We start from the raw sequence: 25,869 nt of genomic DNA, 5'->3' as shown, positions 1-25,869 counted from the left end.
TACCATCAGGTAATACGTATGCTCGACTACCGGCTTGTTTCATAAAAAAAAAAAAGTTTTGGTTACTTATACACTAGAATTGTGGTGGTGTGAGTACCTACACTATAAAATAAAATATGTACTTTTTATATATTCTTATTACATACCTAGTTAGAAAGATTATATTTTTAATATCCTTGCTTTATTTTCAGCATTATATACGTTGCAAAAATGAAGAAAAATTTTTACTCTAGCGATATTAGATAATTAATAAAGCTTATACTGAATACACGTATCCTTCTGTTGAAACGATACAAAAGAAAGGGGCATCAACATCGGAAAATGGACAACTAATTGAATTGAGATTGGCTCCCCGATCGAATAGTATGCTCCCCTACAAAACAAATTCATGTAATGATACATTTTATGTTACAAATCTTCATCGTATTGTGATATATTTTTTAACAGAAACAGAATTTTTAATTTGTTTGTACCACTTGCTTGCTTAATTGTATGTTTTTTGATAAGATGATATTGATGAGGAGAATCATGCTTTGGCACGAATGGGCTCGATCGGAGTCATACCACGGCCTCACAGAAGACCGATAATTAAATAACGCTTGCGTTGTGTGAGTGAGGCCTCCGGTAAAGAGGCCTCCCCTCCCAATCTTCCCAATTCCCGATTTCCAAAAAACTCTGAAAATTCCTAACCCCCAAAAGGTCGGTAACGCACTTGTAACGCCTCTGGTATTTCGGTATTTATTGCTTACTTGCTTACCATCAGGTGATCCACCTACTCGCTTATACCATAAAAATAGGTACCTATTTTACTACACATCAGTAAAGTCAAAAGTCAAGTTAGTAACTCTCATAGAGTAATTATCCTCTTTACTCCAATTAAATAAATGTGAAAATACACAATAAAAAATATTTTACTATTTGCATTGTCAACTCTAGGATTCTAGTAGGTATTGCTAATTTTCTTGGTATAACAATGTGTCATTACTCATTATGGAATTTTTGTATTGCAAAAAGAATAGATAAAACATACACATAGTTACATTTAAATGACGTTATAATTCCAGGATTCAATTAAACATTATATTGTCAAGTCATTCTAAATAATAAACTATTGTCGTTTGATAACTACACGTAGCAAGAGTACGTTTGCACTTGTGGTGATGCATGCTATATGTTTACCTTTTAAAGAATCTAAACGAATATTTTAATTCCAAACTAGGTTCTGGTAGCGGTTTCGCCCGCGTTCTCGTGTGACAAAAAGGATTCTATCTAGTAATATGTATCCTATCACCCAAGTCAGCTCATACTTTGTCTGTATACCAAATTTCATTAAAATCCGTTCAGTAGTTCCAGTGTGATTGACGGACAATCATTCAAACAAATAAACTTTCACATTATTTTATAGTATTAGTGTGATAGTGTGATACTAATTTCGGTCCAGTTGACTGATCGGGCTGAAATTTCGTATGCAGGTAGATTTTATGCCTCAGGCATCCACTATGAAAGGATTTTGACCAATTCTACTCCCAAGGGGATAGAATAGGGATTGAGAGTTTGTATAACACTTTATCTATTTTAAACCGATCGGGCTGAGACTTTGTATGCATAAAGCTATAACGACCTAGGCATCCCCTAAGAAAAGATTTTGATAAATTCCATTAATAATAATATTTCTTAACGCGAGCGAAGCCGCGGGTAAAACTAGTTATAATAATGTAAAAGTTACAATCTAGTTAAGTTACATCAGCAAACGATGAGAAATATTTTCACAGGAGTGGCTTTAATTGTTTGATAATTCCATGATCCAAAAATGTGTGTGATTTATGACTTCCAATAAAATATAAATGATAATATGTATTTGTGAAAAGCTATTAACACATATAAAATCTTAACTGTTGTTTTATTTTAATTGATATCTTCAGGTATTAAGTTAAATCTATTAAAAAGTAGTATTCAATCTCTTTTGCAGAAATATTTATCGGCTTGAATGAAGACGCTGACGTCATTGCTCACGTCTCGAAAAATTAATATTGAAAAAATTAAAAATTTAAGTATTATAAGTTCATATGCACCGAGCTATTTTATGAGGCAAAGAATTGAAAACGATCGGATACGCATTTTAGTAATAACGATAAAAATTAACATGTTTCCAAAATACCATGAAATCCAAAGTCGACCATGCAAATCTAAGAATATTGGGAATCGTTTCGACTCCAAACATATTTCTCTATTCACGATATTTGAACAGATAAAAGTGTACTAATTGCATGCTAGTAAGTTTTTCGCACCTTTTATGATGGCCAATAAAATACATTTTGACGAATTTACGTTCGAATTAGCAAGTTTGAGTGTGTGAAACGATTTTCGGTGAATAAAATCGGATTGAACTAGAATGTATGGTTAAAATAAACGGGCGTGGAACCATTAAATTTTCGATGCTGGCAATAGAAATAAAAAAGTAAATTTTGTATCTATTTTATCTATGTATCACTTACTTGCCGTTTCATAGTCCGGCACTAATTGAACGTAATTGGTTGTTGACCTTTCAATTCGAATCCAATTCGAAATTCGAACGGTGTCCGGGTTTGAGTGGTTTTCGTTGAGAATGCAGTGAAGAGTTTTAATGGAAATTGGATGAATTTTTAAACTTATCACTTAAGTCAATTGAAATATTACCTCGTTTATATTCAATATATTTGACTCTCACATTTTTGTGTACTCGGTAACTATAAATAGGTACGTATCGCTTTCATAATTGCTTGTATATATACCTCAAAATACTTATTTTTATTGTGTAACTTAAAGTTCGACCAAACACAATTACACACATACAATAAAATGAATCAATCCCTTAACCAAGAATATCCACTAACAAACCACCAAAATCACAGTTTCAACAAAAACAAAAACCGGTCCGCATTTAAAAAAGAAGCTCATCCAGTATCAGCTAATTCCGCGGCTCTGAATATCAATCACGAACCAAACAGCCCTACGATTATGCGACCGCGTGCAGTGGCATATCGGCGCATTTACATACTACGTAAATCGCAGCACTATTGGGTGGGCCGACAAAATGATTGTCACCTTTTAAATTTACATTCATTACCATACATTACGCGACGCAGATCATTATTCATTAGTCGCCCGTCTACTTAGGACCGTTTTGCATGATTAGGCGTCTGATGTTTTAGTTTCGTATTCATTGCACCCCTATTTGTTTGAAGCTTGTTGGCTTATTTTCTTTGTGCATGTGTGTGGCTATTGTACTGTTTTATTACCCCACGTTTTAATGAGATGTCGTGCTCGTCTCTGAATGTATTTGGGATTCATTAATATCATTTTTAATGCGTATTATTTAAGTATTGTCTATGTTCTCTATAAGTGGTGGATACATAATATTTTTGAGTTTCAATAAATACTTAACTTACCTCGCTATATTCAACAAAAATACCAATAAGAAAAGTATCGCTGCATGAACTGTCCTTTGCATTCTGTTATTCCCAATAAAAACACGAAGCTTTTTCATGTTGGCAACACTAGGTCCTCTTTTCGCGGGCTCATCGTTACAACTTGTCACTTTTACCGCGAAAATTGACACAACGCACTAGTTTGTTTCTGTCACTGAACGTCAAAACATGTCCGAAAACGAGTCCAAATGTTATTGTTTGGTCCAAACTGGAATTTAGAACGTGAGTTTTACAACTTTTTGTATGAACTTCGTTGATATTTGTATGTCGTTGGAACTAGGGGATCCCGCGTCGTTTTTTTTATATTTAGTGTATGTTTGTCGCGTGTTTTTTATTCGCATTTTATTGTTTGTTTACGTATTTAGTCGGTGTACCGTCGGCGCGTTGCCGTCGGTTTGTATAGCGCCCGTGTTCGGTCGCGCATGTCGGTGCGTTGCGCGCGTGGGACGTGAGGCGTTCTCTTCGCGCCGCCCAGACGTCGAGAAAAAAAAAGCTAGAGGGGCGTCTTCGGAGCGGCCCCACCTACTTGCGTCATTATCCTCGTTTACGCGATTATTTCCTATATTTCGGCACGGAACAGATGATTTTTATGTGTTATGGTCGGTCGTGTGAACTCGGTGAGCTCTCGTTTGACAGTGGCCCACTGGACGCAATCCCTGCGTTTAAAACGCCGCCCCACGCGTCATCCCGACTGTGGGAAACAATATCCCGTTGCTATTGGTATTAGGGATTGATTTTCGTTGTGAAATATTTATACTTACCTAAAGGTATCATCTCCAGTACGCAACATAACTAGAATTATAAAAATTCACTACATTTTTAATTAAAAAGTATACTTACTTACCAATCGCACTCTTCGTTGGATTATTTAATCTAGCTTAAGTACAAAACATTAAAATAACCAACCAACACCATTAAAAGCAAATCTTTCAATATATTCAACATCACTGTTCCACTGCGAGATATAAATCAGTCCAAGTGCACTTCCAAATTGACAACGCGTCCTATTTTATAACAAAAAAAAAAAAAAACGAATCGTTACGTCATCTCACTGAGACCAGCGTCCGAACGAACATGAATGACGAATTGTTCAATAATCGAGAGGGTTGTAATCGTACGTCACAACAACCCTTAACTCGAGGGCGACATCAACCCCTTAGTTAGGGCGGTTTCGTCGCGTGCGCAATAACAATTAATTACCAACAACAATACAATTACACTCATTACAAACCCTATTACTGTTACATAAAGCTTAAAATACCATCTCTTTTTTAAAAAGAAAACGGATATTTGAAAAGCCACAGTGTAAAAAATTCGCTTGAAAATTCGTTGTCGTACTGCAATTCGGTTAGGGATTCTATTTGAGTATTTTTTGGCTTAGGTAATAATAGTTTTGAGGGCATTTAATAGACTTCTCTATGTCAATGGTGACAGAGGGTCATGTCACGGTCTTATTACTTTTTTAGGGTATCATGAATACAAAATATTTGATAATAGCATTTTAGTTTATTGTTCTGCGGTATTTTGTATGCAATATTTTTTTGTTGGGCGCTGTTGTGATGCTCGATATTTTAATATGGCAATATATTTTAGGGGGGAGTTGCATTCCTAACTTACTATAGAAGGAGATAATCAAATAGTGAAGTGCTAAAGCATAAATTTGTATGTTTCGAAGCTAAATCTGAATCAACCAACAGAAAATGTACACAGTCAATTATTAGAAAAAAAATCACAAATTCTAAATATCACTTTATAATCTCATGATCTATTTCACCAAATAATAATATCTATATATATATAGTATCTATGACTCAATCAAATACTACAGTTACTATAATAATATCGACTCTCAAAAAACTTCAAACATTAATTTTTTGACGTAACACAAACATCTGTCGGCATATTTTTAGCTTACTTTATGCGGAGTCAGGGTATATGTTAATGTTGGCTTTGATCTAGCCACGCGTCCCTACTTGGGCTGAGAGTCAGCCAAAACAGTGCAATTTACGCGCATATTATGATTATGACAGACGAATATATTTCTTTGTGTATATTGATGAGTTTTAGGTACCTATACCTAGGTAGTCAGAAACAATGATTTGGTATTTAAACTATCGAAATAATATAATAAGGCAAAAGTAAGAGGGTCGGAGATAAATAACAAATAAAGTTAGATCAAATGGCGGTCCATTGTCTCTGCCTACCCCCACGCAAGACTGGCGTGAAGTTATGTATGTATGTAGTTAGATCTTTTGATTTAATAGATGAAAAGGAACTCATAAGAATCATTTCAAAAATCTGCAGTAAGTACCTAAATATGTTTGTAAAATAACAATGAAAGGATGGGAAAGACAGTTAAAATAATATTTATACGACTTTACTCACGTTTAATAATACACTCGGGCTATCCCGACTAGACACAAACAGTTTACTATAAGCAGATCAAAGAAGTAACCGATTTAAAGATCATGGCCTGTATTTGGTTTACTTTAAATATATCTTGTCTTTAAAAATACAGAATTCAATGTACTTCTATTTTTGAATTTGGTTATAACGTTCTAAAACTTGCTCCAAAAGGTGAGTATAGACTATAACATGATACTAGTAACAGAATAATGAGCCGCTCTATGATATGATTTAGTGTATCATCCTTTTACCAATTAAAATGCTTTGGAAACTGAACTGTATTGTACCATTCGTGAGAACGTTACATTACAGAGAAATGCTCCAGAAAATGTTTCTATACTCACTCAAAAGTGTAACATACATATTTTCTGAAAACCGCATCAAAATCGGTTCAGCCAATCGCGAGATAATCGTGGACAAACATACATACATACATACAAACCGAAATCAGTTAACAAGAGAAACCGAATGCTTTACTAGTTCACCTACACTAGGATGACGCAAATCTATAACCAGAATATTTGTTAGTATAAATCGGATTGAGAATAACAATTTGGTTTAACAATTGCAAGCTGAAATAACTCAGGTTTTATTAACACTACTAGACAGTTATGTTCCACTATTTATCTTTAGTTCACTTTGTTATAAACTGCAGATGTATTGCAGTTACCTTGGAGTCTTATTTAGATTTTAAGAGGAAATATTATTGTAAGTTGTCCTAAGTCTTTTAATCGGCTACAACTGCGGACTACCTAGCGGGTTACCGGGGCTCCGGCTTGAAAAGCAGCAGTAGGAACGGGTTTTAGTCAGTAAGAGTCTGACACTCCCTCTCGCCTCGCCTAAAACAAGAAAAGTCATTGGAAGATTTTCCCCTCTCAAAAATAGGGTGCTAACAAACACATAGAATTCTAGACTCTGTGCTATTGCTAAAAATGTTTGAACTTGCAGTCGTAATCAAACTGTCACTTGGTTTCAATCAATTCTTACTCATTGTTTCTCAACAATTTCTTACTCAATTCTTCTTCTTAATTCTCACTCTAAAAATATTCTAAGCAGATTAATATAATAATATAATTTGTATCTTCCCTTAAAATAATTAAGCGTCTTTTATTTAGTAGTAAATCAAAGAATTTCTCTACAAAACACCGTTACGAATGTATTTTAAACGTTTTACCTAAGGTAGTGTTTACACCTAGTACAGCACCTAATTTTAGCATCAAACCGTCAAGCACGTAACTAGCACGTTTGCTTTACGCAGTAAAATTTGACATGAGTAAGTAATAGTAGAGGCTTAGCTCCATAATCATTATTTTAAGGCCAGTCTCAATAATTTTTAACTTAGGTAAACCTAACTTTAGTTAACTGAAGGTAGATTCTGCTTGTGTTCAAATGAGTTTTAAGTCTATAGAATTTTTCAATTCAAATGCTTGCAATTAAGTATTATGCTGGAAATACTCTATGACAATTCTTCAACAGCTAAATTTTTTTACAATTTTTTTTTTAATTATAATTACATTAACATTCATTACTAAACTTCACTTAGAAAGTAGGCACTCAAATTAAAAATAAAGTCATGATAGCTAAAACCAACTCCTTATCCAACAAGTTAATCCTCTGTTACTTACCTACTCATGCTCCACACAGCTACGATTTCCACATGCGTAGGTATCTAATAATGTATGAGGTGGCACGCCTCATCGTCGGCAATTGCAGCCTTCAGCCATCATTAGGAGTTAAACACTCATATTTAAATAAATATCCAGTGTCGATTATGTGGCAGGAAGATTATTGCGTATTTAGAGGTGACCAGGGTAAGATTGAGGGAAAACTTTTCTCTTATATTAAGGGTCTGGGCTACGGAAGAGTATAGATTTGAGTGTTTTGATTGTCCAAAACATATACCTATGTTGAGAATATCTATTTATCGAATGTTATTCAAGTCAGTATTCATAAAGAAGAAGTATTGTGATGTAGGAAATTAATTGTTTATCGAATCTTAGTATTTTGGCTGTTGCGTAATAAATAAAGTTAAATGTTGTATTGTGGAAGGTTTTTATACCTACACTGCTATCAGTAGTAACATACTTAGTAACCTACATGATGGTAAGCAGACTCCATGACCCAATACAGCAGAGATATCATAATGTGTTTTTTTTTTGAGGGAAATCATCCCATGACTTCTCTCGGCTTGGGTGAAGTGAGAGGGAGTATCAGACTCTTACTGACGAAAACCACCCCGTTCCTACTCCTGCTTTTCGAGTCGGAGCCCCGGTAACCAGCTAGACAGTCCGCAGCTCCGGATCACAAAATATATTGCGAAGTATACAAAATAATGATTAGATATAAAAACTATCAGATCATGTACCTTAAATTTATTTATACAGCAACACAATCGACCCTTACTGGCGATTAAGTGTTGCCAGCCGACACATCGCTTGCAGCTACTGTCATGCATCATTTTCTGTTATTATCAATTACCCCGCGAACGTATCGCGTCACCGCAATATTGACTGGGAAATGTTCGCGGCGTGTGGTGTTGCCAGCCACATTTTCAAATTACCCATAATAAGAATACCTATATTTTTTATATTTGCGGCTTTGTGAATGTATTGTGTTTATGAGCAGGAATCTGAAGTGTGGGGATATTTTTATGTCTTCGTATATTTATGAAATTTTAGTTATTTTTATAATATTTCCCATTTAAATGATAGACTTCTACTTTTTTGTTATGTCACCTATTTATACTTTAATTCATAACATATCTGCTGTGATTCTTTAAAATCTGGAATCTGGACACATAGAACTTTTACTACAGAACACCCTTAATAACTAAGCCACAATAAAAAATAAACACAAACTTTTTAAACTTTACACATGTATTCATCAAAGAATATTCATATAAACAACGCTAATTATTTCAACTAAAGATTGTGGAGACTCACAGACTCAATTAGATAACTTTAGGGCTATATAAAACAGCTATAAATCAGCAAAGGGTCGAACGCGATATTTTAGGCCGTCTGCATAAGAAAGGGTTGGTGCGACAGATGTTGCGATTAAAAAAACGCACTGTAGAATGATTTTAACTGTAATGGATTGAATGATCAGTACAATTATTTAAGAAAATAGTTAAACTAAAAGAACAGATTTTTTTAATAAATTTAGAACTTTATTCAGAGAGGTTATAAGTGCTGTTTTATAAGCCACAACTTCTGCTATCATGCTTACTCGAAACTAAGTTAAAAGTAAAATCACTTCTTCCATAAAAGTATCACTGCCATTAAGTACTCAACAAACTTACAACATAACTTATATAAAAACAGAAAATAATATTCCCATAAACTCGCGACTAATTAAACGCAATACTGTAGCAAGCCTATCGCCGATAGCCGGGCGATCGGTGCGGCGTGCGTCCGGCGGCCGGTGCGTACGCCGTACCGTACAAGTTAAGGCGGGATCTCGTTAGCATGCGTATGCGACATTTCACATGAACTAATTGTGAGCATTTAGCCATCTTGATAAAATACCCCGACTGCCCTACACGCATCGCGATCGTGTAGATTATTCTGTTTGTAATTTGTGCAGACGTGTTGTTTGTGCTCACAAATAAATGCAAATAATTGGTAAAGGTTATGTTCGAGGTGTGGTTGTTATCTTGATTTTTTCGTGTGTGTACTCGGTATTAATTGCACGGATACGTATGCTTTTTCTAATTTAAGTTTTTATTGTTTTCTTTCGTGTGGTTATGATAGTGATGTTAAGCCGCTAATTAATGATCATTATAAAAAAAACAAACAATTTTCAGTACACCTGTCATCTCCTGTGTTAATGACGAATGAATAGTACCCGTGCTTAAATCTAAAATGTAACTACATAAGTAAAATGTTTACTTACTCTAAATCATGCTGTACTCATTTTCATTCACATTCTTTACCTACCAACCACTCTGCACCTACATAATCTTTGACACTAGTATCTCTCCCATCGATTTCCTTTCATTAGCATTCTAAACACTCTCTCTAGCCAATGTGAATGATAATTGAAACACGGGACTAAATTTATTCTCACACAATTCCACAACTTGTATGCAAAATGGAATAATTGTTTATAATTATGTTAAATGATTGAGATTCTTGAGAAGAGACAAGAGATGCTCTCAAACTATTTCAAATTAAACAATCGTTCCCCATATGCCAAAGCTTAGGTACTGTACTTCAAAGCGCACTATAGGGCACTGTTCATCCCAATATTTTTATTAAATGAAGTTCTACTCTTTTTTATGGTATAATTATGGTAAACGAGCAGACAGATCACCTGATGGCAGAAGCAATCGCGGCCGCCTATGGACACTTGAAACACCAGAGGCGTTACAAGTCCGTTGCCGTCATCTTGAGGGTTAGGAATTTAAGGGTTGTTGGAGATTCGGATACTGGGAAGATTGAGAAGGGAGGTAATTGGGCCTCTGGTAACCTCACTCACACAACGAAACACAACGCACGCGTTGTTTCACGTCGGTTTTCTGTGAGGCCGTGGTATCACTCCGGTCAAGCCAGCCCATTCGTGCCGAAGCATGGCTCTCCCACACTTACTCCAGAGAGAAACCACTTTTCACAGGTAAAACCGCAAGAGAAAAGCTAGTATATTAATATTAAGTCACAGTACACATTACTGCAGGTCTGTATAAATTCTTTGGCTTTACCTGACATTCTTTAATTCCATTCCCACACAATTCTAGACAGTAATTTGCCATTCATATATAAGGTTTTATTCGCTATATTAAATTGTGAGATTTATTTGGGTAGCTTGCCTTGGTCGCGTGCTACTACCATGTATGAAGAAGAAGGTGGTATTTAGTACATTTTGTTTGTTGTTTATAAAACAAGGGAGCTAATACGGTTAATGGTTTAAATTAGGATTGTTTTCGCCTATTTCATATTTGTTTCTACTTATCATTTGGTGGTATTAGTATTCAAGTATTCTAGTATGTGTAATGTACATAGATAGTGGAAATATATTATAATAAATATAAGTCACAATTTTAAAATTAGTAGAATAGAGGAAAGGGCCTTTAGAAAAAAATACTATCATATCAAAATGTAATGCTCTTTGCTAAACTGATGCTATTACTGAAGATTGAAACTCGTAGAAGTGTCACAGTAGATTCTTCAAATGTTTGTAAACTAGTATTAGAGCTTATTTACTCATCATAGCTTCAGTATTTCACATGGGTTCTTCAGTCACGATTTTTCGTGTTATGTATTTTTATTTGGAATTTTTATTTAGTCTATCTCGAGTTTCAGCCAAACAATCTATCCTACCCCTACTTCAATTCTAATACTTTATTTACCCCTTTAATCCTCTAACTAAACAACAAACAATCACTAAGTAAAACGTTTCGAAAATAATATTATAGAGAACCGGTCGCTAACGAAGTAAAAAATAATCAAATGTAAGAGTTTCTCGGAGTCAATTAGATAGTTATTCGTCAGTGCACAGCGAATGCCAGCCTCTGATTCATTACCCCTGCTCACATAGCCTGCGTGCCACCGTGATTATACGTATAGATATTCCACGATGTTATAAAACTCATCGTTTTTGTACTATTTATGGGGATTTTTTAGGAGTTAAAGTAAAAATAGTGTTGTAAAAGAAATTGATTGGTAAACTATGATCTGAAATTGTGAAGAAAGCTAGCTTTAGCTTTAGGTAAAATATTTTATTTCAATGTGTTCCTAATTGAAGTACCGTACCTATTTAGATTACGTAAATCTTGATTAAAAATAAAAGGTGAAGGTGAATTAATTAGGTTTTTTCAACCTACGTACTTATAAAAATTGATACAAGACAGAGATACATGCTTGAAAACCTATAAACACGGGAGTCGTTTAACCTATCCTCTGTACTATAGAGTACATCACTTGTAAACATTGAAGCAAAAAGACTAATTAAAACTTCTCTCTCAAATCTTTACAAACCCATAAACCATTAAATAAAACAACTAAATTTATTCGAATACAGACAGGACACAGCGTAATTTGTCAGTCGCATATCGATTCTACAATCGATAGATTTATCATGTTAATCGATCTAATTTCATCAGTTCGCCCGGTGAGCGATGGCGTTCGTTGTGGGAACGCCCGCACTATGCCAGTCATGCCATAGACTAGAATAGAAACCAATGATAGATGCGACAAATTAATCGTTGCTATTTATTTGTACATCGAAGATTGTTGGTGGCAGTGATTTTTATTTGTTAATGTTCTTGGTGTATTTTATGAATGAATTGGGTGATTGTGTTCTGTTTGTAATTTATCTGTGTTGTTCAAATTAATTTGTGATGGGGTTAAGCTGTGTCACTATGTGACCGTTTTCACCGATATTAAGCTATGTAGTTGTGTGAGTTAGATGTGGAGCTCAAGTATACGATGTATGAATAGTAGGGAAGCCATACATAGCACACATCTATAGCGCGCATCTTTCCTTATAAAAAATATAGCTTAGCTTAGTCCGTTTTCACCAGTAGGTACTAAGTTATGTGTACCAATAAATATGGTTGTTGGAAGCCAAACGAATCCGCAGCAACGTAACATCGCACATCCCTGGTAGAAAAGCACCCATATTCTCTAAGTTTTGCATTTTATTAATTTTAACCTAAAATGTGTTAGACTCTTCTACTGTGCAGGTAGTTTTGATGTTAAATTTACCGAATTATATCTGTTTATAAAGTATGGGTCCAAGTACAACGTGTATAATTTGACAACGATACTAATTACGCCTACAAACACTACTCACATTCTTTTTCCTAGCCTTCTACGAATCAAGTAAATACTAGAAGCATCTATGGTGCAATAACATTGTAGGCAGAAACTCCACAACCGCGTGAACTATCTGTTAATATTATGATACCATTGCGACCACCAGCGTTCAATCCGCGTATACATGAGAATATTTGGACTTTAGTTTAATTACCATCCATTGTGGTCAAGACCCAATTCATTGGTCTATTGTGCGTGCACCTATTGCATGTCTATTATTGTTTGAACAGTTTTGTCCTAATGTATAGATTATAGTCTATAGATCATTAATTTGGGGTCAATGACTTTTTATATGGCCTTCGATTGAAGCGGATTTTGCGAGTTAATTGTAGGAGTGGTTTTGTTTTTGGTTCTACTCGTGTGTTGTGTATATCCGGTAATGTGTATTGTTTATACGATTATAATTAATTTATTGCGGTGGGAAGTTGGAACGATAACGATTTTAATTAATCGGTGTGGTGATTTGTAGACTGTTAATGAGCTTTTATTTAGTAAGATTTAAATTGTTATTGATTTTTGTGATACTGAATCCTGTACAATTCTTGATTTTAGTCTTTAACAAATTAATTAGTTATAGAAGCAGTCTCACATCACACAAAAAACGGTTGCAATATACCAAACAACACACAAAAAATTGTTAAGCTGCGACACGTTGCACTATAGCCAACTAAAGGTGCCATTCCACCAGAGATGTACTATGTAGCTATGCTACGAAGATGACTGATCGATAGTAAGGAAGCGATCCATAGCACGCACATTTCCATTTAAAAAACATAGCTTAGCTGAGTCCGTTTCCATCAGTGCTAAGCTATGTGTACCAATGAATATGATTGGATGCAATGTCGCATAGCACATCTCTGGAGAAAAAACACTCTTACCCTGTGCAGTCAGAATTGTTCAATATCTTCATAACCTTGTATCTCTTCGGTCTATAGATAATAATGAAACTGTACATTGAAAATCAATTCAATAGAATAGGTACACAGAATTAATGGTCCGATGACTAATCAGTTTGTTAGCCATTTCTACTAGACTACTAATCTAGTCGTCTAGTGTTAATTTAAGCTGATTTAATAGTGATACTCCATTTTCTTGAGCTGTTTTGACTTTCTCCATCTGTAAAAGTTTTGAGTACATTTGTATGAGAATCTTGGCAATTGTTGAAGATATGAATTAGTGGTTTTGTTGTTTTTTCACTTCTTAGTTGATATTCATCATAATTGGCTCAGCAGTTTTGATGTTAAAGCGTTACAAACTAACAAACAGTTGCTTTCGCAATCACAATTCGCATTTCCCCAAAATAGTAAGTAAATTGTATTGTATTTTCAAAATTACAAAAACAGAATACCTATTCGTAAATGCCAGACGAAAAATGTAATTTAAAAAAAAATAAATGAAAAAGAAAATCTTTTTATAAAACAACAAAGTCATTGGAGTCGCATTGTTTCCAAGTCTGGTTCCGCTCAGCGAATTGTTTAGCGGCGAGAAATTTCAAATTTCGAAACTATGGAATTCGAAATTGAAAAAGCTGGAAATGCGTGGGTGCGGGGTGAGGGGAGCGGTGGGCGTGGTTTGGGCGGGGCCTAGCCAGCTGACGTAAGGTGCTATAATACGTCCATTGTGATAATACCTATCAAAATATCAGTTGATACGTGTGCCAAATGTTTGGCATACTTATTTATTGGTCATCACTTCATCAGTCATTCAATATGGCCGCATATTATTATAATCGTCTTTGATATACAATGATTATTCTATGTTTGCATATATTATCTAGAGAAAAGTATTACGTGAAAATCATACCTTTTAATCTCCCAAAGGGGTAGGTAGGGTGTTCATTTTCGTTATAGCACCCCCTATTCATCAGTTACGTTATTACGTAATTGAGAATGAGCTTATCATGCATCGGGTACGAATCTGAACATAACTCACACACACATGAAAATAGCCTAAATCTTATACACTCTTATATTTTCTGCATTATTGTGGAACTAACGAGACAAAGAGAAACATTTTTCCTAAATACATAATATACCTACTTAGTCATCAAACTCAATCGACTCAGTCCTATAAGATCATCATATTAAATGAGCGCTATAATGTATTATGTACCCAACATACCAATATAAATATTAACCTACTCTAATTGGTTACCACTTAATGTATGTAATAAATTCCTTCATAATAGAAGGCTATTAGACAATCAAATCGCCTCAAAATTACCCACCACATAATTATTATTGACGCATTACGTCAAAATTAATCAACACATCGAGATCGGGATCGGTCCGAGTCCATATAATTTTTTGTTCAATGGAACCCTAAAATTGAAAATTATAGAGAATGATACGCAAATAATTACTTTACGATATGGCGCGTCAAAATCACTTTGTCTCAAACGTTTCGTGTTCAGACGACGAAGATATCTTACGGAATGGTCTACTGATAACCATCGCTTAGCCTAAATACAAAGTTATCCCTCACAACTAGAAACACTCTTAACTCCATAACAATAGAAGTTATTTTGGCTTATCCAAGCTTTCTTTTTAAGTTTGTAAGCGATGTATTAACGTGTCAATCGCTCCTTCTCTTGAATCGTTATTAATAATCATGTCAATCCTCTCTCCGTGAGAATTATTTTAAATCTATAGAGAGTAACCAATAATTTTGTAGTACATTACGGTTATTGGGTAATATCAGTTTGTCGTATAATTAATTTTTGTTCTTGTGTAATTTTTATATTATTGTGGGAGATAGCTTAGTCATTGCGGCTCAATGGAGTTTTTTGTTCGTGTTTTTTTTTATTTTTATTTTGGTTTATTGTTGTATTACTTATGTCGGTTGTTTGTTATGTATTTGTTTTGTATGTGTTTATGTATACACGATTAGGTAATGTAATACTCATTTCTTCTTCTTATGCGAAGATGCTTTTGTCTAGATGTGGAAAAGTTACCTATGAGCTGATCATGATGATTACCTATATTATATAATTCAAGACTGGTTTGTTGTAAACTAAATCTGACCTAAATTTGCATGACCATCGAGCAAGGAGTTTCAATGACAATGAAGGTTGTTTTTACATCTTACTTAATATAATAAATGCGACAATTTGTGAGATTGTGTGTTTATGTTTATATTTATAAGTCAATCACGTAAAAACGGCTGAAAGGATCGGGATGAAATTTGGAACAGAGGTAGATTATGGTTTGGAATAACAAATAGGCAGACACACATTATCCCATGGGAATGCGAACGAAGCCGCGGTCTGAAGCTAGTTACCTACGTAATAAATGAAAAATAAGTGTCATATAATTTAATATGCAATTCTATACGTTCAGGGGATAAATAAAAGACGTTGATTTTACCTATGTTTTATTAAGTATTTGTTGTATTACCTCTTTTATATACGGTACTATGTGTTAATTATAAGAATTGTGTGCTAATTTGATGTGATCTTTATACTTCAATTAAACGTTTCGCAGTAACTTCTTAATAATTTATGGTGTTTTGATGACATTGGTCTCAGTACCTAGTATTTGTAACCGTTATGTTATTGGCTTCGATTCTCAATAGTTTCTTGGAAATATAATATGCTCTTAAGGTACATATATGACGTGAGCAAGTGACTGCAAGAAGGTTATGAGATTATCTTAAAAATAATGATTTTTCATAATCCTGCCATATAAATGTGGGAGAGCCATGCTTTGGCACGAGTCGGCCGGCTGGCTCAACCGAAGTGATACCACGGCCTCACAGAAAACCAACGTAAAACAACGCTTGCGTTGTGTTTCGTTGCGTGAGTACGGTTACCGGAGGTCTAAATACGGGGGTTATTTAGACCCCAAACTTCCCAATCCCCGATTCCCCAATAACCCTTAAATTTCTAACCCCCAAAAGGCCGGCCACGTACGTACTTGTACACCTCTGGTGAACATCAGGTGAAACGTTTGCACGTTTACTGGCAAAAAATACCAACCACACAACTATTTTTTTCTATAATTATGTTGCTCCACAGAAGTATTTCCTCCTCTACCGTGAGTGTGTTTACATACATACAAGTTCACATACACATGACACCCAAAACAACAATTTGTGGATTACACCAAGACTTCCTCCGTGCGGGAATCGAACCCACTACACGTTGCACATCAGCCAGTTACCCAACCACCGCCTCAACCAAAACGAATTCATCACAACACATATACGAAAGATTTCTTAATTTTCGCAAAAACCTGCATTATTTAGACCCCCCCTAAATATATGTTTCGCTAATACCCTTTCATTTGGGTGGGAACTATATCGATGTTCTTGCGATCGCATTCCGATCAAATTGCTTATCAGATTATGATCGCTTCAGCCGATGACATGAGCTTTTGTTCTTTGGAGAAGGCACTTGGACTTGAGTATGTGGAGAAGTGGTATCGGTAATGGAGTAGGTTTTGTTTATTTAGGGAGCTTTGTTTTTGGTGTTAAGAGGCTATTAGAAGGTTAAAAAATCTTATTTCATGATGTCATTGTTATAGTTTGTGAATTACTGTATTAAGCAAAGATGTGCTTTTTATTCTGATCGTTATTCTCAAAAATGAATATTGGAGAATTTATCTGAAGTTTCCTAATGCACCCATTGCATTAATTAGGTACTTTCAAATGTTTTTACACCTACTTAGTTCCTAATCGACACACCTAGTGTATACTACGGTATATTTAATATCTCCATCTTCGCTAACTTTTTCAAAGAATGAGATAACAAAAATGAAGCGACCTTATTAATACGTTACCAAAATTCTCAAATCTGTAACCCTCAAAAAGCTACCAAACTACTAGTAACTCCTCTGGTGTTTTTGGGTGTCCATGGACGGCGCCGATATCATAGCATCAGGTATTGTGTCTACTCGTTTGCCGGCCAATCGCTTGATAAAACCTATAAGTATTAAAAATGTAACGGCTATCACATCCAAATTATCCTAACTCCCAGTTGAAGCTCAGTTAGAAAATGACGCGGCATTCTTGATTAAAGGGCAGCTCAAGTAATTTGCACCCAAAATTAATTTATTTAACATCATTCTGTGCTGGGAGCGTTTCGATGCGCTTACGCATAAAATGTGGCGCACTGGGTTGCAAGCTTAGGAAATTAAGTAGATTTTCACTTAAAATTAGATCGTGATTTAATCGAATTTTCTCTTATTAATTAAATAGTTCACTTAAAGAGAGTAGCTAAATTCAAGATTAATTAGTTTTAAAAACGTTGTTGGAAACACACGAACAAAGATGAAGTCAAGGAATAAAAAGGAAAATTTATTCGACAACAATTTAAGCGATTCAGAACATCAAAGTGCCTTTAATTTCCAAACTGTAACCAAAATATCTTTGAACATAGCACACAGCATAACTTTATCACTGAACATTTATAGGTAATGTTATAATTCACACAAACATAGGAGTTCTAGTAACTAACTATGAATTGGTCCATTTATTAATTTTATCACTTGACACCTCGTTTATTTGCTACTTATAGCCTCTAAACCTACACGATTTACTTTCAAAATCACATAAATGTCAGGTCGAGTACAAGTCATCTGCTTTCTGTAAAGTGCATTGATAATAATCTGAGGCATTCTCAGGTGTAGAGAGGGACGGAGATAGGGTTCGGTAACACGTGTGAGTGAGATAGACGATCTTGAATAGAAACATCAAAATTTTACAGCGTTTTTATTGCGCCAGCGCTCATCCATGTGTTTACATGTCCGCGTCCGGTTTGCTTTAGGCGTTAGCCAGTAGGTGTTCCAAATATTGAAGTAAAACCACTTTTTTTTTCTGATCGCATATAAATTTTTCGTGTATTAATTAGAAATTGACGTGTTAATTGTCGTGTGAAACACAGTTTAGGGTAATAAATTTGTTTTGGAAATATTTTAGTTTTATTGCAAGTGTGATTTACATAATACTTCGTCTTGATTGATGGTCTATGGGTAGGGACTGTCTTTGTAGTTAATGGCTACACATGATATGTATTAATAGTATAAATCGATTAGGTATCACCATATATCTGTATGTAAGGTATGGCCTATATCACGCATCATTCTCAAATCTGGAATTTATAGGTATTAGGTACCCTTAGAATCTTCAGATAATGCTTAGGTATCTACTGAAAGATCCAACAACACCTTTTTGGATTAGAATTTGTGTTCAGCAGCCATTCTTTAAACCACGTATTTTAATTTTGCATAAAAAACAATGTTTAAACTGCACACAGGGTGGGCCAAAACTAAAGTCGAATCATACTAAATGTAGTCATTAAAATGAACAACAAAAAAGTAAAAAAACAACATCCAAATAAAGTTATGAATTTATTACTTATTTGCCCTTTAATATAATCCTGTGAAACGACACTGGGGTGGGATAAATTAAGCAGTTTTAATGTCTGTAAAATATTGTACGAACAGCGAATTAAGGTACCCTAAACTGTTTGATATCTTCAAAGAATTGTCAACTTTATTATTAATGTTTTAGAGTTAAAAATTCAATGGGAAATTTGGATATATTGGGATAGCTTGTTCTGCTGTTGTCTATATAAATACGACTCAGTCTTAAGGTGTGACGAATTTGGCATGCAACCGATGACAGTGTGAGAAAATGTGATCAAAAGCCCAGGTGTCATATTTTTTTTTTAATCAGGATGATCTGTGTATCATTGGCGCAATGTCTTGGCGATCTGGATGCTAAATAAAGTGGTACTTTCCTACCTAATTCTGACTTAGTAGTTCGTAGATTGGGCTTATTTTTTTGAGGGTGGACCCACTTGTTTCTCCCGCCTTGGGCGAGGTGAGAGGGAGTGTCAGACTCTTACTCACTAAAAACCACCCCTTCTCTACTGCTGCTTTTCGAGCCGGAGCCCCGGTAACCCTCTTGGCAGTCCTTCTACTCAAAACAAGATCATGAATACAACACACTCCCTCTCGCCTCGCCCAGGGCGAGTGAAGTCATTGGATGATCTAAGTCTCAAAAAAAGTACGAGCTGTACTACTAAAGGTATTGACCAGGTCGTGCCAACTACTTTCTCGAAGTGAACATGTTCTACAAGGTATAACAAATAAACTTGGTGAAATATTCTAAGTAAATACAGTATGACGTCTCTGTCTACGACCTTTGGGAAAAAGACGTGTGATATTATTTGATACTAACTTCTGCAAGCGGCATCGCCTACGTGGGATAAAAAGTGTCCTACGTGTTACACAAAGTCACATACACACGAACATTCGCAATTATAATATTAGTAAGATCTCTAATATATTCATAAAATTAACAAAAACAAGCAAAAATTAATATTTCAGTGAAGTCTAGTGGGTAGACAAATGTTTGCTGCAGTTGCCGTTATTATATTTTGCATGCATTATAATATTTTGAGGGTAGAATGAAAAACATAGTACAAAATTGTTGTATGTAAAAATTGTACAAACTTTAAGTATGTATTAGTTACATAAGTATTTCGTCAGTCTTACTCGAGCACTGTTGGTGTAGTGGTATCATGCAAGATTCCCATTCTTGCGACCCGGGTTCGATTCCCGGGCAGTGCAATTCTTTTTGTATATCTGATCTTCAGTTTTTTACATTTACTTTTCATGCTTTGCAATTTTTCTGTATAAAGACATTGAAATCTTTGTTTATAATTGTTTTATAAGTTTTTTTACGAATCTACGGGAACACAGCACCTAATTATAATTGGATCGTCAAACTATTACTTATTATGATATAAATATTAAAGCATCTATTTATTTTTACAGTAACACATAATCCAACACAACGCCACCCAAAACTTTAAAGGGTAAGCAGTAGTACCCAAAGTGCAAATAATATCTAGCAATTTATTTGCCCCACATACAATTTCTACAGGGTTAAAGGGTAAGTCGACCTAAATCCTTTAAGACGTGATAGTTTACATCATTCCTGACTGATTTGACCATGGGACCCCATATCCCAAACTTAACCGTTTTCAAATTATCGGCATTTTAACTTTTTTGATAAAATTTCCCATTTTTTTGGCTATTTCTCCCTTGTTTTGTCTTTGGTGGCTAAATTTTGTTTTGTTTTTGCTTTTTGTGTAGTAGATTAGTTGCTTTATTATTTAGAAAACTAAAACTGTAAATAACTGTACCAACTGAGTCGTAGCAGACGATCGAATGTTAAAAAAAGTAAATAAATTTGTGATAAGTTGTTTTTCTTTATAAGATATTTAAAAAAAGTCTATGACAACTGTTCTGCAAATGTGCGTTAAAATATCTACAATTCTTCAGCTTTCTGATAAGGTATAACATGATAGGGAATAATTTGAATTCTTTGCCAAAACATCGATGAAGTACTACAAGGTAGTAATAAGAATATCGATATTTAAGCTTCAAATTTAACTTGAGTCAGATAACAAAATAAAACAAACTGGTTCACTTCACTTCAGAAGGAGTGTCAGGGAGTGGCTTTTTTTTGAGTGGAGAAAATCATCCAATGTCTTCTCCCACCTTGGGCGAGGCGAGAGGGAGTGTCAGACTCTTACTGACTAAAAACCACCCTGTTTCTTCTCCTGCTTTTCGAGCCGGAGCCCCGGTAAACCCGCTAGGTAATCCGCAGCTCTGGATCAGGCATCAGCCCTACTGGGCTCCATCTGTGGTGGTCTGATGGCTCTTTGAGTCTACGCGTCGCACGCACGGGTCTGGTTCTGTTCGGGCGGTGAGCTACCCTTGCTCGCCGTCCGCAGGCCCGCACTGGACACTAATTATCCCAATAAGTGGATCGGGAGAGGCGGACCTGTACCGTGGCCAGCTAGAAGTTCAGACCTAACCCCTATGGATTTTTATGTGTGCGCCTCAAAGAGCCATCAGACCACCACAGATGGGGCCCAGTAGGGCTGATGCCTGATCCAGAGCTGCGGATTACCTAGCGGGTTTACCGGGGCTCCGGCTCGAAAAGCAGGAGAAGAAACAGGGTGGTTTTTAGTCAGTAAGAGTCTGACACTCCCTCTCGCCTCGCCCAAGGTGGGAGAAGACATTGGGTGATTTTCTCCACTCAAAAAAAGCCACTCCCTGACACTCCTTCTGAAGTGAAGTGAACCAGTTTGTTTTATTTTGTTATCTGACTCAAGTTAAATTTGAAGCTTAAATATCGATATTCTTATTACTACCTTGTAGTACTTCATCGATGTTTTGGCAAAGAATTCAAATTATTCCCTATCATGTTATACCTTATCAGAAAGCTGAAGAATTGTAGATATTTTAACGCACATTTGCAGAACAGTTGTCATAGCCTTTTTTTAAATATCTTACAAATAAAAACAACTTATCACAAATTTATTTACTTTTTTTAACATGCGATCGTCTGCTACGACTCAGTTGGTACAGTTATTTACAGTTTTAGTTTTCTAAATAATAAAGCAACTAATCTACTACACAAAAAAGCAAAAACAAAACAAAATTTAGCCACCAAAGACAAAACAAGGGAGAAATAGCCAAAAAAATGGGAAATTTTATCAAAAAAGTTAAAATGCCGATAATTTGAAAACGGTTAAGTTTGGGATATGGGGTCCCATGGTCAAATCAGTCAGGAATGATGTAAACTATCACGTCTTAAAGGATTTAGGTCGACTTACCCTTTAACCCTGTATACAATAGGCTAAATTCACAGGCGACCTCCAACTTTTATTAATTCAAATTAAAAATAAATAAAAACCAGGAGCCAAGAATCTTTGTCATTCCAAATTCGGATGCGGTAGGTTGACATGGGAATCGTCGGCGTTGTGAAGCGCCAAAATTCTCATACAAAAATATTCCTGTAAAGCATTCCATGGGAATGGACCGAATTAAAGTTTATTCCTAAAGATATTTCACATGACTCATAGTGAAAAAAAAAGGAGGAAATGCCTCAAAATGATTGACAACGTCGATCGCTGCTCCAAATTTTGATTTCTTGGAATAAATTTTTTGTTCGTCCAACTGTCTAGTGTAGGTGCAAATTAGTCTGCTACGTTTAAATACGATTTATAAATTCGTTTGGTAGTCTGTCATCATCTAATCATTTTGTTTTATCCTTCTTTTTATTATACATACTAGCTGTTGTCTGCGACTTCGTCTGCGTAGAATAATGACTTCTGTCAGTATTTTGGTGGCTATTTTTGTTTATTGAAATATTTTTCTTAACTTACCTACTCATTAGTATATCATCAATGTTTTCGTTGGAGAAAATTGTGAAAATAGAAGATTATTTTGTGGTTCATCAGTATCGATTCATACGTCGCTTTTAACTAGCCGATCTAGAAGTGATTTTGGAAGGTCTATGCTCAGCAGTGTCAATTCAACAATTGGTGCAGTTCTATTTTACTTGACAGTCTTGAATCTTGACAATAAGTATAAATTAGATAACTACACCTGAGAGCAAGGAAACAGAGTCACAAGCGATTTTTCTTTTCTGAATAAATGTTTCAGATTCAAGTATTTTATTTATTGACTAGCTTCCGCCTGCGACTCCGTCCGCGCGGATGTCGGTCTTCGTGTGGAAGTTTTATTTCTCAATTTTGAGTAACTCTGACAATGACATCTTATAAATATCTATTGGACCCAAATACGGCAAGGCCCATAATAATTAAGGAGATCCCTCTATTGAGCTACTGCTGTTGAGCTCGCGTTCTGTAGAATAAAACTGAAAAATCAAGTTTTTTTTTGAATGACTGAATAAAAAGTATCCAATTTTATGCCCAGGATAATAAGGTATAATTATACCAAGTTTCACAGACAGACAAAAAAAAATTTAATCACATATTTGGGTTTGGTATCGATCCAGTAACACCCCCTGCTATTTTATTCTTTCAATATTTTCAATGTACAGAATTGACCCTTCTACAGACTTATTATAATAATATGAATGAATGAATGAGAGTGTTATAAACGTAAGAGTAGACAAATACTTATAGTCAGAAATCTCCGAACTGCTAAGCTATCGGGAGTTATACGTGTTATTGTGAGTCAACCATAAAAGATAGACATTTGCTGTCGTAGAATATTTTTTAAACAATTTTAAGGAGAACATTTCCGTCATACATGATTTCTGTGTAGCTTTAACCATTAAGTCTGCACACGCAACGGAATCTTAAAAAATGGAGAAAGTTCTCCTGTTTTCCCAACATTTCCCTTCACTGCTCCGCTCCTATTGATCGCAGCGTGATGAAAAGTATACTATAACCTGCCCAGGAGTATGAAGAACAATTGTACCAAGTTTCGTTGAAATCGGTTGAGTGGTTTTTGTTTCTATAAAGAACATACAGACAGACAGACAGACAGACAGACAGACAGACAGACAGACAGACAGACAAAAATTTTTCTGATTGCATTTTTGGCGTCAGTATCGATCACTAATCACCCGCTGATAGTTATTTTGGAAATATATTTCATGTACAGAATTGACCTCTCTACAGATTTATTATAAGTATAGATAACGTATGTCGTATGAAAGAATTAATCACCTTTAAAGTGAGAGTTTTTTTGGTTCTGCTTCTCCCAAGTGTATACCTTAAAAAAGATGGAAAATTTTAATACACTACTATCGAATACATGAGAACAATCTGTCCTTCTGAATCCATTAGTACTGTAGTTTAAACATAAGAGGGGTAGAAGTTAATTTCCAGCCATTGGCGATAAACAAGCTAATAGCCACTTACCTATACCTTTATAATCATAACTTAAATCATAAATGAAATCCCCACAAAATCATCACTTAAATTCTGAATCACCGACTACTTAAGCCAAAACGAATAGGAACTTACTTGGAAAATACCTAAATATGTTCCAAAATTCACGAGAAATTCAAAAAGTTCTTTGAAAAAAGTTTCGTCAGAAGTTCGTATGAACTATTAGGGGAAGGAAATGATTCAGGCAATGATCGTTGCTTCATTATTGATGTGAATCATGCTGTATATAATGAATAGGGTATGAGGGAAAACCCTGGGACAGGTAAATTGTATTGTAGGGTCCAAAGACCGAAATGCGTCCTGGATGGAAAGTTTAAAGTTCTTTTTTATGGGTCTAGTGATTTAATCTACTGGGTTCATCGCCTGGTTGGATTGGCTTGAGACAGAGAACATACGCTGTATGTATACCGAGATTTGGACCTTGAGTACTATCCATGAAAATTTAAAAACTCAAGAACTTGCTAGTAACAACAATTTCCACTCCTATTTAGCAATACGATTCTATTTTAATCAACAACATATGGACTAGATTTAACGTGAGACTATAATTTACGAAATGTCTAAAGATTCACGTCTTCTTTCTAATTCTGCCTAATAATACAAATGCAAAAGGTTGTGATGATGCCTTTATAGAAATTGCAGAAGTTTGGGACCCTTTTACTACGCAAAAACTATTGAGTGATGTTAATTGTATTCTAGATAAAAACAGGACAGATACAGATGATCATCCGGATCTGTGGACTACGGGGGTTCCGGCTCGAAAAGCAAGAGTAAGAACGGGGTGGTTTTTATTCAGTAAGAGTTTGACACTCCCTCTCGCCTCATCCAAGATGGGAGAAGTCATTGGATGATTTTCCATCCTTAAAAAATTACTAAAACAGCGTTATATCCGTCCCCGTAGCACGAGCAAAACCGCTTTGGAAGCTAGTTTACCATAAACTTCAAACGTCCTATAATAATATGGAACAGTAGAAACAGTATCAGGCCTATTGTTTAAGTAAAAGCTTGTAAGGCGACTAATTAACTAAGTCATTACCCCGAGAACTGGGGCTAATAAAATATTATGTTATTAAGAAATTACTGTTAAATGTTTGTTAGCCCGCTAATAAATGTGTGTTGTTGGTTTCAGTACGATTTGTGTGGATATTCATAATGAAAGTTTCCATTTTAAACCGATCTGGAAGTCATTGGTTGGAAGTCAATGGTCAGTGGACTCCAGAGCTGCGGACTACCTAGCGGGTTTACCGGAGCTCCAGCTCGAAAAGCAGGAGTAGGAACGGGGTGGTTTTAAGTCAGTAAGAGTCTAACACTTCCTCTCGTCTCAATCATTAGATGACATCACACCACAAAAAAGGCTAAGGTTATGCTCTCAATTAAAAAGGACATTCAAGGAAAAGTAACAAAATACCTAGTTCCAATTTGTTTCCTAGTAAAAACTGTGATCTTTTATTAACTT

At 35.3% G+C, this 25,869-nt stretch overlaps 1 protein-coding gene and 1 non-coding gene across 2 annotated transcripts in view; one reads left to right on the top strand and one right to left on the bottom strand.

The window, feature by feature from the left end:
* Window positions 1-4,089, bottom strand: part of LOC118273644 (protein Wnt-10a) — a 34,463-nt gene extending 30,374 nt beyond the window's left edge. Inside the window, exon 1 of the mRNA XM_035590723.2 lies at window positions 3,429-4,089. Coding sequence (XP_035446616.2) covers window positions 3,429-3,526 — 98 coding nt within the window. The 5' untranslated portion in view covers window positions 3,527-4,089. The remainder of the gene's footprint in view (window positions 1-3,428) is intronic.
* Window positions 4,090-20,191: 16,102 nt separating this feature from the next.
* Trnag-ccc (transfer RNA glycine (anticodon CCC)) lies at window positions 20,192-20,262 on the top strand. The gene has a single exon. It is a non-coding gene; the product is annotated as a tRNA-Gly (tRNA).
* Window positions 20,263-25,869: the final 5,607 nt, after the last annotated feature.

Source organism: Spodoptera frugiperda, chromosome 1 (genome assembly GCF_023101765.2).
Source record: "Spodoptera frugiperda isolate SF20-4 chromosome 1, AGI-APGP_CSIRO_Sfru_2.0, whole genome shotgun sequence".
Lineage (NCBI taxonomy): Eukaryota > Metazoa > Arthropoda > Insecta > Lepidoptera > Noctuidae > Spodoptera > Spodoptera frugiperda.
The sequence above is the reverse complement of the archived record's forward strand: the minus strand, read 5'-3'. Positions and strand labels throughout refer to the sequence as shown.